Here is a 20025-nt window from a genome sequence, read left to right on the forward strand (position 1 = left end):
CACAAGCACAAACGTGGGCACACACACACAAGCATTTCTCACTCACACATCCTCACTTTATTCTCTCCCTCTCCCCCCTCTCTCTCTATCCCTCCCTCTCCCTCCCTCTCTCCCCCCCCCCCCCCTCTCTCTCCCCCCCCCCCCCCTCTCTCTCAGGTCTTTGGGACAGGTGTTGGGCTGGATAGTGAGTGTCATCGGGGTCTCCAGCACCAGCAGAGGCGGGGCTACAGAGTCACGGGCGGCGAGGGATGATGATGATGTCATGACCTTGGTCAGCCTCATCGCCATGGACGACGGGAAGGTTGTATCTGGCAAGAAGGTCGAGAAGTAAGATAGACAGACAGAAGCACCACGGACAACACATTTACAATAAATAGCTGATTTCATTTTATATATACTGTATACTGTATCATTGTTTATTATACCTGTACCATAAAGAGGAGAGAGAGAGAGGATTCTAGAATATACTGAAAAGTAAGGACAACAGCATTATTGATATGGGGTCAGTTTAACAAAAGCTCAATAGCAGAAGTACTTAATTTCAGTGCGTCAAATAACACAAATATATCTATCTATCTATCTACCTACCTACCTACCCACCCACCCACCTCTCTCTCTCTATCTCTCCCTATCTATCTATCTATCTCCATATCTATCTATCTCCCTATCTATCTCTCTCTCCCTATATATCTATCTATCTATCTCTCTCTCTATCTCCCTATCTATCTATCTATCTATCTATCTATCTATCTATCTATCTCTCTCTATCTCCCTATCTATCTATCTATCTATCTATCTCCATATCTATCTGTCTATCTATCTATCTATCTCCCTATCTATCTATCTATCTCTCTATCTCTCTATCTAAAGTACTATTTAAGCTACAGTGTTCAGTGATCTCCCCTCAGGTCACTTCTGTCTGAACACGCGCTCCGTAACGCTCTGTGATGTCATCACGTAACGCTCTGTGATGTCATCGCCCACAGGCAGCTGCAGAGGGAGGCGGTGGCCGTGAAGGCGGGGCTGGAGGCGGTGTTTGGGGCGGGGCTTGAGCACGCTGTGGAGGAGGAGCCAGAAGGCTCCGCCTCCACCGAGAGCGTGGTCATCGCCCTGGCCGCCCTGCTGGCCGCCAGCATCCTGGCGTTGCTAGTGGCGACCACAGTCATGGTGGTCAAGTAAGTAACCTCGCTGAGACTCACCTCCACCTGTCTGTCTGTTCACCTCCACCTGTCTGTCTGTTCACCTCCACCTGTCTTTTTACCTCCACCTGTCTGTCTGTTTACCTCCACCTGTCTGTCTGTTCACCTCCACCTGTCTGTCTGCTCATCTCCACCTGTCTGTCTGTTCACCTCCACCTGTCTGTCTGTTCACCTGTCTGTCTGTTTACCTCCACCTGTCTGTCTGTTTACCTCCACCTGTCTGTCTGTTCACCTGTCTGTCTGTTTACCTCCACCTGTCTGTCTGTTCACCTCCACCTGTCTGTCTGTTCACCTCCACCTGTCTGTCTGTTTACCTCCACCTGTCTGTCTGTTCACCTGTCTGTCTGTTTACCTCCACCTGTCTGTCTGTTTACCTCCACCTGTCTGTTCACCTCCACCTGTCTGTCTGTTCACCTCCACCTGTCCTTACTGAGACTAACCTCCACCTCCTTAGTGACAGTACAGCCACCTCCACCTCCTTAGTGACAGTACAGTCACCTCCTTAGTGACAGTAAAGCGTACCTCTGTCTGACGGCCATGTTGTCCCCCAGGTTCAGGAGGATGAAGAGGCACACTGAGGGAGACAGGGAGAGCTTCGGCATCGACAGGCAGAAGGACAGACATGAGGACAGACATGAGGAGGTGGCGTTCCAGGGGCGGGGTTCTGTCGGCAGTGACCAGGTCTCTCAGAGGAAGTTGTCATCAAAAGAGGAGGAGCCAGTGTGACAGGAAGAGCCACAGTGATGACAGCCACACCTCCGCTTTGTAAACACACACACACACACACATCTTCGCAATTCAAATGCTGCCTTATTGGACTGCTGCTCTGACACATTCACTTTAAAAACATTGTTTAGCAATTAATGAATCAGTTAAATCAGAAAAGCACTGATGTGAATATAGATACATTAGCACTTTATACACTTCATATAAAAGCGATAATGATATTGTTTCCAGGAGTTCAAATGAATCGTCTATTGAAATGAAGTGACATTTCTCATGTTCCTGTATATACGGTCCCAGCAGGAATCAAACCCACAACCTAAGCGTTGTTGGCACCAGGCTCTACCAACTGACCCTGTAACTGAACCTTGCACTATGTTCATCTTTCGTCAAAATACAACAAAACAATTCCTCCAAAAGTCCACCCGCTCACAAAGCTTTTGGTTCACTAATAAAAACTTTGTAAGATAAGAAAAAAAAGTCAGAAAGTGTCATTCATTACTTACATTACGGTACATTCCTCACATCTTTATCCTCATAGCGTCTTTGAGCCCTGGAAAAGTGCTATATAATACAATTATTTATTATTATTATTATCTTATCTTTTGCTGCTGACGTAGTTCACCTCAATGGGGAAACATGAGTGGTGTGGTTCTAACAGGGGACATGAGTGGTGTGGTTCTAACAGGGGACATGAGTGGTGTGGTTCTAACAGGGGACATGAGTGGTGTGGTTCTAACAGGGGACATGAGTGGTGTGGTTCTAACAGGGGACATGAGTGGTGTGGTTCTAACAGGGGACATGAGTGGTGTGGTTCTAACAGGGGACATGAGTGGTGTGGTTCTAACAGGAGACAAGAGTGGTGTGGTTCTAACAGGGGACATGAGTGGTGTGGTTCTAACAGGAGACATGAGTGGTGTGGTTCTAACAGGGGACATGAGTGGTGTGGTTCTAACAGGGGACATGAGTGGTGTGAGTTCTAACAGGGGACATGAGTGGTGTGGTTCTAACAGGGGACATGAGTGGTGTGGTTCTAACAGGGGACATGAGTGGTGTGGTTCTAACAGGAGACATGAGTGGTGTGGTTCTAACAGGAGACATGAGTGGTGTGGTTCTAACAGGGGACATGAGTGGTGTGGTTCTAACAGGGGACATGAGTGGTGTGGTTCTAACAGGGGACATGAGTGGTGTGGTTCTAACAGGGGACATGAGTGGTGTGGTTCTAACAGGGGACATGAGTGGTGTGGTTCTAACAGGGGACATGAGTGGTGTGGTTCTAACAGGGGACATGAGTGGTGTGGTTCTAACAGGAGACATGAGTGGTGTGGTTCTAACAGGGGACATGAGTGGTGTGGTTCTAACAGGGGACATGAGTGGTGTGGTTCTAACAGGGGACATGAGTGGTGTGGTTCTAACAGGGGACATGAGTGGTGTGGTTCTAACAGGGGACATGAGTGGTGTGGTTCTAACAGGGGACATGAGTGGTGTGGTTCTAACAGGGGACATGAGTGGTGTGGTTCTAACCCGGAGGCTGGTGGCGGTAGACAACACGTGTTTGGTAACATTCCTCACTCCATTCCTTGCATCACAATGAGTGACCCGTCCTCCGATTTCTACCTCCACCAGCCTCCCCTGATTACAACGTATCTGGATCCCAGTTTAACACGTGGTGGAGGAGTCCAGGCGTTGAGGTTTATGGCGTGGGTCACGTCAGGAGTCCAACATGGACTGGGGTAGTGGTGGTCTGCGGGGTAGTGGTGGTCTAGTGGATAGTGAGTTGGACTTGGGATCGGAAGGTTGTGAGTTCAAATCCCGCCTGAAGCCACACCACTACTAGTGTGCCCTTGGGTAAGGCACTTAGCCCTCAGTTACTCCAGGGGGAATGTCCCTGTAATTCGTAATTGTAAGTCGCTTTGGATAAAAGCGTCTGCTAAATGACTAAATTAATTAATTAAAATTAAACATGGGACACAACCCAGAACACTTGTCTTTTTTTGTTTTGTTTTAAGGGTATTTCTGCTTTATTGTCGACCTGATAGTCAATGGAAGAAGAGATGGTCTGCTCTCACCTGAAATAATAAATGAACGTTCATCTCAGTGGACCATCTCTTACGTCTGGGGTATAGAACATGAGTGCTAAAGGTAGTTGCTAGAGGCTAAAACAATGAGTTGATAGTTAATAAATTAATAGTTTCATTAATAAGTAACGTTGTTAGATACAGATTATCAGAAAGTGCCATTAATTCCTTCCTACATTCCTCCAGGTCCTTGGTTAGTCTGGGCAGGCTGTTGGAGCAGGTCTTATCTACTGCGCTATAGAAAGGTATTTCACCCTTAATGGGCCACTGTTTGTAGGGTAGATTACAACGTATCTGGAGAGCAGTTTAACAGTGGAGGACTCCAGGGGGGTATTCCATCAATGTCGCTAAAGGAAAACCCAGGCTTATTTGTGATAAGTCTCACGAGCCAAAATAAGCCTGGATCTTCCTTAAGCGACGTTGATGGAATACCCCCCAGACGCTCTCTATCTACTGACTGACGTTTCTGGTGTGTGTCATGTCTGGGGTGTGACATGAGAGAGAACACAGAACACTGAGTTTTCTCAGAATAACGTTGGCGGGGCGTCGACCTGATAAAGTCAAGAGAAACTGACCTCACAAGCAGGAACACAGTTTATTCCATCTGAGATGACCGTCTCTGAGGTCGAGGGTCGAGCCACCAGGGAAACAACAGGAGCGCTAATGTTAGCTGCTAGCGACAAAAACAAAGGCTGAAATAAACATGAATCAGGATCTGGAGTCTGTGAGGATGAAGAAATAAATGAATCTCATGGCTTGCCGTAGGTTTCAGTTCATAATTCTTCATATTAAAATGTTTATTAATTTATTTATCCTATATTAAAATAAATCAACAAAAGAAAACAAAATAAACACAAAAAGAACACCAGAAGAAGCAAGAATGACAATAGATTATGGAATGTATTTATCAGTAAATAAAAATAAAGCTTCCAACTGTTACACCAAGTGTGCTTTATTTCAACAACAGATATCGTGTCAAATAAAGCACCATTATATATATATAAAGTTTATATATATATATAGTTTTCATATACATTGCCAGGCAACACCTAAAGAGGATTCTCTACAGAATCAAAGTTTTCTTGTGGTTCTTCTTCAATGTACAGGTAAACTTAGTTTGGATATTTAAACCACAGAAAAAAGCAACTTCTGCCCCATTTCTTTAAGTACAAAACTGGCACAGAGAGACACCATTTTATACACAGTAAAAATGCAATAAAATTAAATTACTTACAGAAGAGACACATTTTCTGTAAACCTTTCCCCGTTACAGCAACCTCAAAACAAATAAATCACTTCAAAAAAAACTCTGAAATCAGTAAAAAAAACAAATGAACAAAATGTTAACTTTTTGCCCTTTGAAAAAAATGTGCTATAGCTTTTAGAACTTGTATCTTTTTTTTCGTCCAATGGGATCGCAGGCTGTGCGTGTGTTCTCGTCCAATAGCAGGACATTCTTCAAGCTGTAGCGTACGCGCCGACAACCAATGAGGCGGCGGAGAGGAGATCATTGTGATAAGCACCGGAGGACAGAGCCGACCAATAGGACTTCACCAGCTGAGGCCAATGCAACACTAGTCCCGCCCAGCATGATGTCACATCCTGTCAAGCAAGGCCAACGCTCCACAGACAGCAGAGGGACGATGGACAGAAGAAAACGGAAAGAAAAAAAAAAAAGGAAAAAAAAGGAGCATTATTCTGTTTAGAAAAGAAAAAAGAAAAAAACTAAAGGAAGGAGAAAGATTCTTTAAAAGAGCTCACGGTGCCGCAAGGAGGAGGAGGATGAAGATGATGAAGATGATGGTCACGAGGAAGAGGAAGTAGGGCAGAGCCCTTTCCCCGACAGTTTGGTTACCACGACGATGGTGGACTCCACAGTCCTGTAGAGCATGTCCAGAGTGTCCGGGGGCGGGGCCAAGTTGGACAGCGCCTGCGAGGGGGCGTGGCTACTGCACCCGGGGCCGTCTGGCCCCTCCCCCGCCAGGGCTGATGGGAAGGCCGGGTCCTCCGGGGCGGAGCCTCCACAAGTCTTAGAGCCCGCCTCCTTCGCCTCCTTCCCCTCCTCCGACCCCGCTCCCCTCCTCCTCCTCCTCTCCTCCCTCTCCTCTTCCTCCTCCTCTTCCTCCTCCTCCTCCTCCTCCACTCCCTCCATCGCCATGGTCACCGCCTGGGAGGAGGCCTGCTGCGACGTCTGCGGCGTCTCCTCGCCCCCCCGGCACCCCCCCCCGTACGACGACGACTCGCCCGTCTCCGGGAGGGAGGAGGAGGAAGAGGAGGAGGAGGAGGAGGAGGAAGAGGACGCCTCCATCTTCTCCTCCTTGGGGTCCGTCCGTCCGTCCAGGTCGGGGGGCTCGACGGCGGCGGCGTTGTTGTTGTTGTTGTTGGCGGTGGCGGCGGGGGGGTCTGGGGGCGAGGGGGGGTCGTGCTCCGTGCCGGGGTCGATGAGGGAGGAGGAGTCTCGGGTCTCCGTGTCCGAGGTGCTGGCGGGCGTGAGCGCCTCCTGGGGGTCGGCCTTCGTCTCTGCACACGGGGGGAGGAGGGAGGAGGAGGAGGAGGGGGGAGGGGCGGTGGAGGTGGAGGGGGCGCAGACAGGGACCGTCACGCTGCCAGACCCCCCCCCACCCCCTCCCCCGGCGCTGGTCCCCTCCCCGGAACCCAGGCGGTCCTCGTCGCTGCTCACACGCCTGCGCTTCACTGGGGTGGCTCCCTCCTCCTCTACTGAGAGATGGAGGGATGGAGAGACAGAGGGAGAGGGAGAGAGAGACAGAGAGAGGGAGAGAGAGAGAGGGATGGAGAGGGATGGAGAGAGATGGGGAGAGAGAGAGATGAGAGAGAGAGACAGAGCGTCAGCAGACCTGAGAGCTCTATTGGGCTGATATGCTAGCAAAAGGTCTTTCAGATATTCTGGTGCTGTGCCTGTGAGAGCTTTATAAACAAGCAGAAGGATCTTGAAATCTATTCTGAACTTAACAGGAAGCCAGAGTAGAGTCTCTAAAATAGGAGTTATATGAGCTCTTCTGTTTGTTTTGGTTAAAACTCTCGCTGCTGCATTTTGGACTAATTGCAGCTGGCCAATAGCTTTCTTCGGAAGACCAGAAAGGAGACTGTTACAATAGTCCAAACGGGTAATAACAAAAGCATGCGTTAACACTTCTGCATCAGCTTGCCGGAATGTATGTACGGTATGTACCTGCGGGCCTCCAGCTCCAGGGCTAGTGTGTGTGTGTGTGTGTGTGTGTGTACCTGCAGGGCGGTCCTGGGCCTCCAGCTCCAGGGCAGAGCGGTGCAGGACACAGGCGTGGCAGCGGGCCAGCAGCTCCTGCAGGGCGGGGCCGAGGGCGGGGTCCAGGGCCGGGGGTGGGTGGGCCGACAGCATCAACACCAACGCCCTCAGGTCCTGGAGGAGGGGGGGGGAGAGGTGTGAGAGAGAGTGGTTGTGTGTGTGTGTAGCGTATGTGTGTGTATGTAGCGCGCTCGTGTGTGTGTGTGTGTAGCGTGTGAGTGTCTGTGTATGTAGCGCGTGTGTGTATGTAGCGTGTGTCTGTATGTAGCGTGTGTGTGTATGTAGCGTGTGTGTGTATGTAGCGTGTGTGTATGTAGGTTGCGCGCTCGTGTGTGTGTGTGTGTAGTGTGTGTGTGTAGCGTGTGTGTGTGTATGTAGCGTGCGTGTGTATGTAGCGTCAGGGTTTCCGTTCGAAAAAATTGCCGCCGGACATCGTGTCCGGGAAGATTTCGATTTACCGGACAAACGTGAGATATTCCGGTCATCATATTAAAATATAATATAGCTGTTTGTCGCGGTGATTACTGTTGTGTAGCGGCCTATATATGCCATTTAATGTCTATTTCTCATCCGATACGATTAGATGCGAGCTATATAATATATAATAATATAACATGATTCGCATGCGCGCTATGCCATTATGTCCAGCGCTGAACGGGCGCCTCACTGGGAACTGAACAGACAGCATCGATCAATGAACGGACTCCACATTACGTTAACTGAAGTTTGTTAAATTGTTTGGGATTAATGTGAGTTTTCTATTTTCTCTTTCCAGTTTTACCCTTTTTTTATCAATAAAACAACGTCATTTCTATAACCAGGTCTCGCTGGTTGGGAAGGCATTTCGTTTAGCTGCCTGTCAAATCATACTTAATCGGACTCGGGAGTATGACAATGAGGAGAACATAACTGTTTATTGAGAAACAATTGATAGGCAGGCTGGGATACGATGACATTTTAATTAGGTTTTTTCTCTCTCTCACTCGCTGTCTCACACACACACACGCACACACAGACACACACACACGCACACACACACACACACACGCACACACACACACACACACGCACGCACACACGCACACACGCACTCACCCGTGGTGGTCAGCACGGTGCTGGTGAAAAACAGGGAGGAGATGAAATCCCAGTTGGGTTCGCTGGAGTTCCCCAGCACGGACACGCCGTAGTTACTGGCCTCCAGCGCCCGAGCCAGCAGCTCCTCCAGCCGGGCGTCGGACACGCACGCGTTGTCCCGGAGGAACTCCCGGCGGAGGGCCTGCAATTGTTCGCGCAACCGGTGCTCACCACGACGGCGTCAGCCGCCTCCATCTCTTCAGAGCCAGACTTCTCCTCAGACTCATTGTTGCTTGGTTTCATGAAGTAATTGCTAAGCTTACTTTGTTTTGCCATGTTTACATTAATTTAATCGCTCGCTATGGTGCACTTTGAGCTGCAACGTTTGCGTATTATTATGGTGGCCGGGTTGGCAGGGTTGCCAGATGGGCTGGGTTATCGCCGAATGGGCTACTGGGTTTAGCGGTAATAGACTGGTTAGGCTGTAATCCCATCTGGCATCAATCCCATGTGGCATCTGGCTATTACCGCTGTTTCGCATAGGCCAGCCTACACATTAGCAGTCATCATCATGCCGGTGTCAAATCATATCATAATAAAAGAAATACATAGCCTATATATTCGGCTTTTTTAAAATAGAAGGAATCAGAATGTGAACTTTAGCGAATTGTATTCAAATTGTGCTTAGAGGGAATTATTTTCACCGGACATTATGTCCGACGAGTTTTCAATTTGTCGGACTTCAACAAATTTTACCGGACAAAGACCGGTAATTACCGGTTAACGGAAACCCTGTGTAGCGTGTGTGTGTGTATGTAGCGTGTGTGTGTGTGTGTGTATGGAGTGCGCCTGTGTGTGTGTGTGTGTATGTAGCGTGTGTGTGTATGTAGCGTGTGTGTATGTAGCGCGTGTGTATGTAGCGTGCGTGTGTGTATGTAGCGTGTGTGTGTGTATGTAGCGTGTGTGTGTGTGAGGGGGGCACCCACAGCGTTGAGCAGGCCGCTGGTGTGGCTGAGCTCCAGGCGGTGGGAGGCCAGCGAGGGGACCAGGCCCGGGGCCTCCTGCAGCAGGGCCGTCACCAGCAGGCTGGTCAGGTTGGTGCAGCTGGGGGCCGACAGCACCTGACTCTGGACCTGACACAGAGACACACACACACACACACACACACACACACACACACACACACACACACACACACACACAGAGAGACACAGAGACAGACACACACACAGAGACACAGAGAGAGACACATACACACACACACACACACACACACACAGAGACACACACACAGAGAGACAGACACACACAGAGACACACCACACACACACACACACACACACACACACACACAGACAGACAGACAGACACACAGACAGACACACACACACACACACACACACACACACACACACAAAATGTTCAATTTCAAATGTCCAGACTTCTCCTGACCACTCAAATTATTTGTGGGTTTGTGTTTGGGGACAAAAATGCAAGTGTATTCTGAACTTTTCCACTTTTTTAATCAATTATTTCTTTGTGTTTTCCATATTTAAGAAGGTTTAACCAGATGTGTGTGTGTGTGTGTGTGTGTGTACCTTGGTCATGAAGCAGGTGATGAAGGAGTAGGTGTGTGTGTGTGTGTGTGTGTGTGTGTGTGTGTGTGTGTGTGTGTGTGTACCTTGGTCATGAAGCAGGTGATGAAGGAGTAGGTGTGTGTGTGTGTGTGTGTGTGTGTGTGTGTGTGTGTGTGTGTGTGTGTGTGTGTGTGTGTGTGTGTGTGTGTGTACCTTGGTCATGAAGCAGGTGATGAAGGAGTAGGCCATGTTGTTGTTCAGGAAGGTTCTCTCGTCCATCAGGATACATTTGATGTACTCTCCAAACGCTGGGTCCTCACACAGCAGCTTCACACACGTCTTAGCCATGGACGACTGGGGGGAGGGAGGGGGGTGAGCGTCTGTCTGGATGTGTGTGTGTGTGTGTGTTTGGCTGTCTTTATGTGTATGTGTGTGAGTGTGTGAGTGTGTGAGTGTGTGAGTGTGTGAGTGTGTGTGTGTTACCTGAGACTGACACAGCTCCGTCCACAGCTTGGGGAACAAGGCCAGGTGCAGAGGAAGACCCTCATAGGCTATCAGCACACCTGGACACACACACACAGCTGTGTTAGAGACACACACACCCCCACGTGAAGCCCCCACCCCACCCGACCCACCACACACACACACACACACGTGAAGTCGCCACCCTACACACACACCCACAACATGGATCCCCCACATACTCAGTTTGACGAGGGTCACACACACCCCACAAATCCCCCCCCCCCCCACACACACACACACACGTACTCAATTTGACGAGGGTCTCTGTGAACTTCTCACAGTTGATGGCGACGCGACACAGCAGGTGGATGAACTGGTGGTAGGACAGGAAGTAGTCCAGTAACATCCTGTCATACACCTCGTCTTTACCCTGGGGAGGGAGGGAGGGAGGGAGGGGGGGAGAGAGAGAGGAAGATTGTGTCATTATTATCAGTTCTAGTTCCACTTGCTACAGGTGTATCACACACACACACACACACACACACACACACACACACACACACACACACAGTATGAATGAACACACACCTTGCTGGTCTCCACCATGGAAGGCAGCAGGCACATGTTGAGTTCGGGGCGGGGGGGGCGGATGTTGTTCTTGCCCCCCATCAGCTTGATGTTCTCTCTGCAGGGCAGGTAGGGGCCAAACGACACTACAGACACACAGGTAGAGATAGGTACAGACGTACAGACAGACAAACAGACAGACAGAGACAGACACAGACAGGCAGACACACAGACAGGCAGGAAGACAGACAGTTAGCCATTCTGAATTCACAGCCATACAGACAGAAGCACCATCCATCTTCAGTACTGTAATTCCTCCTTTATATCAATCAAGTGTATTTGTACACTTATTACACCTTTGACAAATATTGCACAAGTGCTTCACAAAATATGGAACACAGTTTATAATAACTATCTAACTATATCTAGCTTCATTCCTCTGATTCAGTGCCCAACGTGTTGGTGTGAATATTGTGAATATTGAATGTTGAAGCCCGGTTGCCCAGGTGACTCACTGGGGATGTTGCTATGGTGATAGGTGCAGTGGTTGTGCTGCAGGAAGGGCACCAGCGTGTGCAGGAAGTCGTGCGGGCTCAGCAGCACCAGCTCCTTCAGAACATCTGGAACACAACAACAAGGTTCTAATGAAGGTTCTAGAACACAACAACAAGGTTCTAATGAAGGTTCTAGAACACAACAACAAGGTTCTAATGAAGGTTCTGTGTGTGTGTGTGTGTGTGTGTGTGTGTGTGTGTGTGTGTGTGTGTGTCTGTGTGTGTGTGTGTCTGTGTGTGTGTGTGTGTGTGCGTGTGTGTGTGTGTGTGTGTGTGTCTGTATGTGTGTGTGTGTGTGTGTGTGAGTGTGTGTGTGTGTGTGTGTGTGTGTGTGTGAGTGTGTGTGTGTACCTAGGCAGGCGTTGCGTAGCTCAGGGGGGCTGTAGGAGTTCAGCAGGGTCAGCAGCTTGTGGGCGAAGTCGATCCTCTCCTGCCATTGGATGAGAGCCTGCTTCACATCTACAGCAGAGAACACAGGGGTCAGAGGTCACTCAGCAACCTGGCTGGTTAGAATACGTGTAAATCCGTCAACACACACACGATTTTAAACGCACCGCGAAAATTCGATTCCATTCGTTTTGAATGAGACAAAGCACACGGCGGCCGATTTTTGTCGCACTGTCAAATTTTGTAAAAGTTTGTGGTGCGACGGATTATTGCATCACAATGGGACAATTGGGAAAACTTCAACTGGTCTATCTAACTTAATTGAGTCACTCATAACGGGGAGAGAGACTGGAGCATAAATTATTTCGGTCATAGACAGCTAGCTTGCTGAGCATCAACTAATTTTCCATAACGTAAAAAGGAGGCGGTTGGTTGTGGGTCTACGAGATTCTGCAGTCTCACAATGAAATGAGAGTTCAACTTGGTCAACAGTTGAGGCTTTAGTGTACAGGAGGACCGCTCCAGACAACTTTCTTCAGGTTGAACAGACAGGAGTTTGACGTGGATCTGGGAGAGATTGGAGCCGTCGTCTCCAAGATGCCAACCACATTGCGAGAGTATAAAATATGTGCTTTAAGGAGGGTATTGTAGTGCCAAAAAACGAGGCGGAGCGGAGACATTTCGGAGCTAGCATCAAAACACTAGTCTATTACGGTACTGTACTCTTATAAACTGTTTAATAACAGCTTCCAATACAAACGGAACCAAATTAATTGTAACAGTAGTTTGAAAAACATTAGTGTAACATACATAATACATTTAAATGAATGTGCAATAACACTATGTGCAATATGACAACTCTCGGGTACATAAGGTTCAGAGATAGGAAATGTTAGAATAGGTATAGCATAGCATAGAGTACAGCACAGTGTTTTATTTGTATAGTATAGTATAGTGGATAGTGTACATAGCCTTTATTTATGTAAACCAGCTCTTTTCCCTTCTTGTTTTTAGTTTTTTTTCCTAGCACCAGGGGAGCCCCCCCTCCCAAATTTCGTTGTATGGTACCTGTACTATATCAATGACAATAAAGATCATTCATTCATTCATTCATTCAATACATACATGCAATTTCAAATTACAAATATAGTGTTGTCATGAATATGTTGGTTTTGTTTATACGTGCTTTAGGGAGGGTATTAAGGTATTTAACATGATGGCATATATTTACATGTGAATAAAATATTACTAAAAAGGTATTACCCCAGACCCGGATATGGCCAGGGCACATACGGGGAGCGGCATATTGGGCGGCCGCTCCCGAGGGGGGGGTATAGGAGTAGTTCCGGACAAGGATCCGTCGCGCAACAGCGCCCCCGGGGTGCCGGAATAACGGTGCTGGGCTCGAGGAGCCAGTCAGCTAGTCTGCCTGGCGGCCTCCTCTGGGACTGCCGGCCACGGGGTCGTGCGGCGGATCCCTCGCAATAGGCAGGGGATAATTGGATGCTAGGTTGGGTTCAATTGGCTACCAAATTGGGTGAAAAAGGGATAAAATCTGAAAAACAAATTTAAATTAAAAAAAAAAAGTATAACCATTGTTGTTATTTGTATTTTGTACTGTGCAGCCAAAAAGGCTATCGTAAATCTTTGAGCAAGTAACGTTATTTATACTTTACTATATATATTATATTAGTTTACTCAAAGATCTACGATAGTGTTTGGCTGCACGGGGTTGCCAGATTTCTAGCACGACTGAATGACCAGCCAAATTGTACACACGTTGTATAGACACTGTCCACTGAAAACCGGACATCTGGCAACCCCAAATTAATTTACTCTACTGTACGTACGTTGTTAAGTGAAATGCATTATATATGTCCTCAGTTGAATATATGTGTGGTGGCCTGGGAAAACCCTTCACATGGTGGCATTTTGACATTTTCATTTTTTTATATTTCCATAAATTATAAGTTCTCAGCTATTCATAACTGGTTGAATGACTGAGATAGCCCTTTATTTTAAAAAGTTATGAGCATTTTAATGTATCATGTCAAAAAAAATGAAAGGTGAGAAATCCTCCCCTTTCTCCTCCGGGTCGGGGGAGGAGCCTATGCGGATCGTCCGGTCTCGTGCTTGTGATGCGGTGTTAGTCTGCTCGCCTCGTCGGTATGCGAGGGACAGATCCATTTGTGTGTCTTCTAGTTAAGATGTTATTACTTTATGCTTGTGGTGAGCATCAGTAAACTGGCAATAACACAGGTGGAAGTATCGTCAGTAAACTGGCAATAACACAGGTGGAAGTATCGTCTCTCCTTTCGCTCATGTGTGCGTGCGTTGCTTAACTCAGAATGAGACATGTTCAACGTGACGTTGTTTCGCTAGCAAACTACCCACCACAAAAACATAAAAATAAGTACCGTATTTTCCGCCCTATAAGGCGCACCGGAGTATAAGGCGCACCTTCAATGAATGGCCTATTTTAGAAATGTTTTCATATACAAGGCGCACCGGCTTATAAGGCGCACCGGCTTATAAGGCGCATAGAATAGATACTGCAGTCAAACGTTTGACTGGGGTTGCGTTACGCCCAAGCTCCACCTACTGCGTTGCGTCACCTCTCCATCGGTGTTGTGTCAACTTCCCGTTGTCCAAGCTCCACCTGAGCGTTGTCACCATCAACGTTCTACCTGCTCCACTGTCAAAAATATATATTTTTCCACCTCAAGTATCAGCCGTTCGTCATCCATTTTTGCAACAAGCGTCAAGGACCTGCGGTGATTCACAGCTGACTCGCGTGAATAGCAATTCGCAATAGCTGCAACCACGAGATATAGAGTAGTTAGCTACAAGCATTTTCAATCTGCTATTATCTCTATTAGTGGATTAACCGCTGTGGTGATTTAACAGCTGATAAAAATACATCAAGTAGACTACAAACAGAGCAAAACAACACCAGAAAACAACCAATAGGCTATACAATTATAACCAACAACCAATATGTGACAGCTCCTGGTGAAATGTGCAACGTACTTTTTCAGTTTTTACACATGCTTAAACTACAGATTGTAAGCTTTCAAATGATGTGTCATACATTCAAATCAGAGAAAGATTGAACACGACAGGCGTATTTGAATGTTGGTTCATCTCAAACACTGAATGGGAGAAAAGTGAATCTGACCAAACCACAACAAACGCTGCTAGCGGCTAACAGCTAACAAAACACATCGCTACGAAGGTCTAAACTGTATTTTAATAACATGACAACATACTGGGAGAACATCGACATGCTAAAAACACATAACTACACATAACTAGATGAACACACAGTTCTTGCTTTTGAACACGAGCTAAAACGAAAGTATGTTTACAAATCAACCCTCCCTTACCGGTAGCCTCCGGCAAACGAGAATAATGAATCCAATACACAAATGATAAGTGTTTAGTGATCGTTAAACTGTTGTTTATTATATCGAGTGGGTACTTTAAAACTTCAAGTTGAAAGCACCAAGAATCTCACTTTGTTCCCTCGGAAACTCTGTTTAGTCTTCTTTACTTGGGGTCTTGTGGTGTGGGACTGTGAGTAAGCACAACACCGGTGTTTACTGATTACCGTAATGCTGCAAGCGGTGTGAGTGTCCGAATTGAACAGTTGGGTGAGTACGGCATCCATTCAGAGCACATGATAGAATAACAATAGCATTCGCGGAGATTCCAAGATGGCGGCCGTCGTTTACTGATTACCGTAATGCTGCAAGCGGTGCGGCTTTGCAGTTTACCAGTCGTACTGAAACATTGTATTATTATTAAAAAAAAAATATTGGTCATGTAATTTTTACATTTTGATCCATATATAAGGCGCACCGGGTTATAAGGCGCACTGTCGTTTTTTTTTTTTTTTTGGGACTTTTAAGTGCGCCTTATAGGGCGGAAAATACGGTACTTTCTCTTTTGTTTTCTTAAAATGTTTATTCACCATAATGTAGTATGGAGTTCAAAGTACTAGAATACCACATACTATCAAAATCGCGATTTCCATCTATTTTTGCTCTTTGCCACAAACGAACGCCAGCGACATCCGACGGGTTTTCCCAGGCCACCACACATAATTATTGTGTTTATCCTATGCCCAGGTTAATGAGGGGATGCAGTGCTGTTGTTGTACCACTGGGGGGCGCTGCATAAGACTGCAGGCTTGTGTGTTGTTAATATTGTAGCGAACGGGAACTTGGTAGTGTAACTCGCCCCATGCGGGGGGTCGAACCCCGATCTCCCGCATAACCGCGCTAACCACAACACCAAGAGAGTTAACTCCCTTGGTGGAGCTGCTAACGGACCTCGGGGGGGTTGGTGGAACAGCATAGGCATTTTCCCACCTACGTCTGAAGTGAAACTCGCCCCATGCGGGGATCGAACCCCGATCTCCCGCATAACCGCCGGCCGCGCTAACCACAACACCAAGAGAGTTAACTCCATTGGTGGAGCTGCTAACGGACCTCATACAGGTTTGTTACAATATGTTGATGTGTTGATGCACTTGTCCGAGTTGTTGTCTACCATTCTAAGTTAGCTCGGCTGAGCGAAAGAGTTTTATTCCTTTTGGTGAGGAGAAAATAAAACCATGCCCGAGGGCAAAACAGTTCATCGTCTCCGATATTGATTCTCCCCGAGTGCAACGTAGGTGGAAGCTGCCATCATAAACGTTAACATACGTGTATGTAATTTACCGGTAACCTGAATGGATGAAATGGATGACGAAAAGCTCATAACTTGTCAACCAGTCAACCTGACATCTTCAATTGTGGATGGAGCAATCATCTATTTTAACGGTTTGACAGTCAAGGGCAAGATATGAACATCACCATCAGCCAGCCACTACACCTATATAGCCCACAGCTGCAACTATACACATTACTAGCTATACGAATTACTGCATGCATGATTTATTTCCGTGTCATGCCACATAGCTACACGGCCCATCTCACATACAAGACGCCTATATTACATAATAATAACAATCGAGCATGTAGGCACAATATTGTAGTGTGAACGCAGGAACATTCGTCAGCCAGACGGACTTACATATTGAGCCTCATCGGTTGGACGCAGTGCACCGCTCAGACCCCACGGGGGGGTCTCAAATACCCGGCGAGTTACGTGCCCTTTTAATTATTTACTATTCAGCCAATATGTCCAATGTTTGTCTTATTTATAGGCCTATGATTATTTGAATGAGATGAATTTGTACTACTGTATATTTATGATGATTAATTGAGATGCATGATCAGTTGTGGAAGTTGAGTCCTAGGGGCGAATAGCTAGATGTTGGACTGTCTCCGTCCTCCGAATCTATGTCTGCCTGATCATCGGCCATAATAATAAAGTGGCTTTTATAATGCACCTTTCTGGCTGTGTGTTTTGTGCGCTCCCTCTCCTGACATTTTACCAATACCCCTAAATCAGGGGACCCACATATTTTATCACAATATGTCCAGTTGTATCTTGTAGAAATTGTGGAAGCAAGGCAAGCAATATTGGTAGAGCCTATTGTAATCAGCCTGCCTGGTCCGACTACGTAACAATAAAGTAACAATTGAGAATGGAATGTTGTGGTGCGACAAAATCGCATCGCACGCCGTGTGCATTGGGATGAGATTCTCTATGATTTTCTCATAGACTTCAATGGTGTGAGTTGAAAATCGAATTTTGCGGTGCGACAAAATCGCATCGCACGGCGCGTGCGTTGCAATCGAATGTTGTCCGGCGACAAAAATTGCACGCCGTGTGCATTGGCCTTGAGCCCTGACACCAGCCAGGACCCCCTCACACACACACACAACGTTGTTTCAAATCTAACTGAAGAGCCGGGAGACAGAGAGGCCTGACTTAAATGTCATTTTAATGTCAGGAGACAGAACAGAACCAGCAGCTTTGTGTTTCTGGTACGGGCATATGGAATAATAAAGTTGTCCAGATTGAACAGACCTTTGGTCTGCAGGTAGGGTGTATGAACAGACAGGTAGGGTGTATGGACAGACAGACAGGGTGTGTGGACAGACAGGTAGGGTGTATGGACAGACAGGTAGGGTGTGTGGACAGACAGGTAGGGTGTGTGAACAGACAGACAGGGTGTATGAACAGACAGGTAGGGTGTGTGGTAACAGACCTTTGCGTTGCAGGTAGGGCCGCGTGGCCTTGAGCACCGACAGGAAGATGGACAGCAGCTCCACCAGGTCCCCGGTCACATGACACGCCGTGGCCTCATGGTACATCATGTGGAGGGTGTTGAAGGACTACAGGAAGGAAGCAGACAGAGGTATATCTCAGACAACGTTTAACGTCACAGCCACTTTATACCACAACATCATCGTGAGACAATAACCTCAAACGGCCACTTTTAAAAAGATGTTCTTCTGAACCGTTCTTGATAACATTCCCCGTTCCATTCCATGCATTCCAATGAGGCTATCCTCCGTTTCCTCCCTGCCCAGCCTCCCTGCCCAGTCTCCCCCCCAGCATCCCTGCCCAGCCCCCCCCCAGCATCCCTGCCCAGCCCCCCCCAGCCTCCCTGCCCAGTCTCCCCCCCAGCATCCCTGCCCAGCCCCCCCCAGCCTCCCTGCCCAGCCCCCCCCAGCCTACCTCTGTCATGAGGATGAGGCCTCTGTTGAACACCACCAGCAGACGGTCCTCGTCGGTCTCCAGCAGCACACGGAAGGCACTGGAGGGGGGGAGGGGGGGGAGAGGGTCAGACAGGGTGTGTGTGTGTGTAAGTGAGTGAGTACACAGCTGATTGTGTGTGTGTACCTGATGAGCGTGTGTGTACCTGATGTGTGTGTGTGTGTGTGTGTGTGTGTACCTGATGTGTGAGTGTGAGGCAAGCTTGTGTGTGTGTGTACCTGATGAGTGTGTGTGCACCTGATGAGTGTGTGTGTGTGTGTACCTCATGAGTGTGTGAGTGTGTGTGTGTGTGTGTGTGTACCTGATCAGGGTGTGTGTGTGTGTGTGTGTGTGTGTGTGTGTGTGCGCCTCATGAGTTTGTGTGTGTGTGTGTGTGTGTGTGTGTGTGTGTGTGTGTGTGTGTACCTGATCAGGGTGTGTGTGTGTACCTGATCAGGGTGTGTGTGTGTGTGTGTGTGCGTCTCATGAGTGTGTGTGTGTGTGTGTGTGTGTGTGTGTGTGTGTACCTGATCAGGGTGGTCCAGCAGGAGCGTCCGTCCAGGCAGCGCAGGTAGCAGCTGATGGTCGTCTTCTTGAACTGCTTGACGTCCTCCAGCTCCTCGTCTCTCATGTCCGACCGCTGGGCCACGAACAGCTGCATCAGGTTGAACAGCTCCTCCACCGCCTGACCACACACACACACACACACACACACACACACACAAGCGTACACAGAAGACAAACACACACACACACACACACACACACACACACACACAGGCACGCACGTCAGAGAGGGAGATCGAGTGACTCATGGAAACTCAAAGCTCCTCCCCCTCCCCTCAAAGCTCCCCCCCCCCCTGCCCCCCCTCCTCAGACGGCCCCCACACCCACCCCGGGGTACTGGCTGGCGTGGGGCGTGAGGTTCTTGAAGGCCCACTGGATGTTCTGGTGCTGGGCCAGCTGGCGGGTGAAGGCGGGCGCCTGCTCGCAGCACAGCCGCAGGATGCCGTAGTAGGCGGGCAGCATGCCGCGGTTGAACAGCACCACCTCCTGGTCGTCGTGGTCGGCCAGGATGTAGTTGAAGGCGATGTTCTTGGTCACCACGGGGTTGTGCACCACCAGACGCACGTTCTCAGGACACTCCACGCACACGTTGTACCAGAAGGACAGCAGGGCCTGCTTGTTGTGGTTGGTGGCGATGGCCGGCTCCGAGAGCTTGGGCTGGAATAGGGGGGGAGGGGAGGGGGGATGGATGGAGGGGAGGGGGAGGGAGGGGGGGTGGAGGGATGGAGAGGAGGGGCGGGGATGGAGAGGAGGAGGGGGGAGGGGGGATGGAGGGATGGAGAGGAGGGGTGGGGGTTGGAGGGATGGAGAGGAGGAGGGGGGGTGGATGGAGGAGGGATGGATGGAGGGATGGAGGGAGGAGAAGGACGGGTGAAGAGGAGGAGGGGGATGGATGGA

The 20025-nt window shown here is 48.4% G+C and overlaps 1 protein-coding gene across 1 annotated transcript in view; it reads right to left on the reverse strand.

Moving 5' to 3' along the window:
- Positions 1 to 4878: 4878 nt before the first annotated feature.
- The window catches only part of usp34 (ubiquitin specific peptidase 34), a gene marked incomplete at its 5' end in the record, with an annotated part of 75863 nt that continues 60716 nt past the window's right edge, over positions 4879 to 20025 (reverse strand). Inside the window, 13 exon segments of the mRNA XM_080546597.1 lie at positions 4879 to 6718; positions 7244 to 7397; positions 9344 to 9490; positions 10148 to 10288; positions 10418 to 10497; positions 10706 to 10829; positions 10988 to 11112; positions 11482 to 11586; positions 11872 to 11979; positions 18071 to 18197; positions 18544 to 18622; positions 19089 to 19246; positions 19456 to 19785. Of these exon segments, the coding sequence (XP_080402723.1) occupies positions 5805 to 6718; positions 7244 to 7397; positions 9344 to 9490; positions 10148 to 10288; positions 10418 to 10497; positions 10706 to 10829; positions 10988 to 11112; positions 11482 to 11586; positions 11872 to 11979; positions 18071 to 18197; positions 18544 to 18622; positions 19089 to 19246; positions 19456 to 19785 (2592 nt within the window). The 3' untranslated portion in view covers positions 4879 to 5804.

Source organism: Nansenia antarctica (genome assembly GCF_963989245.1).
Source record: "Nansenia antarctica genome assembly, chromosome: 16".
NCBI classification, from domain to species: Eukaryota; Metazoa; Chordata; class Actinopteri; order Argentiniformes; family Microstomatidae; genus Nansenia; species Nansenia antarctica.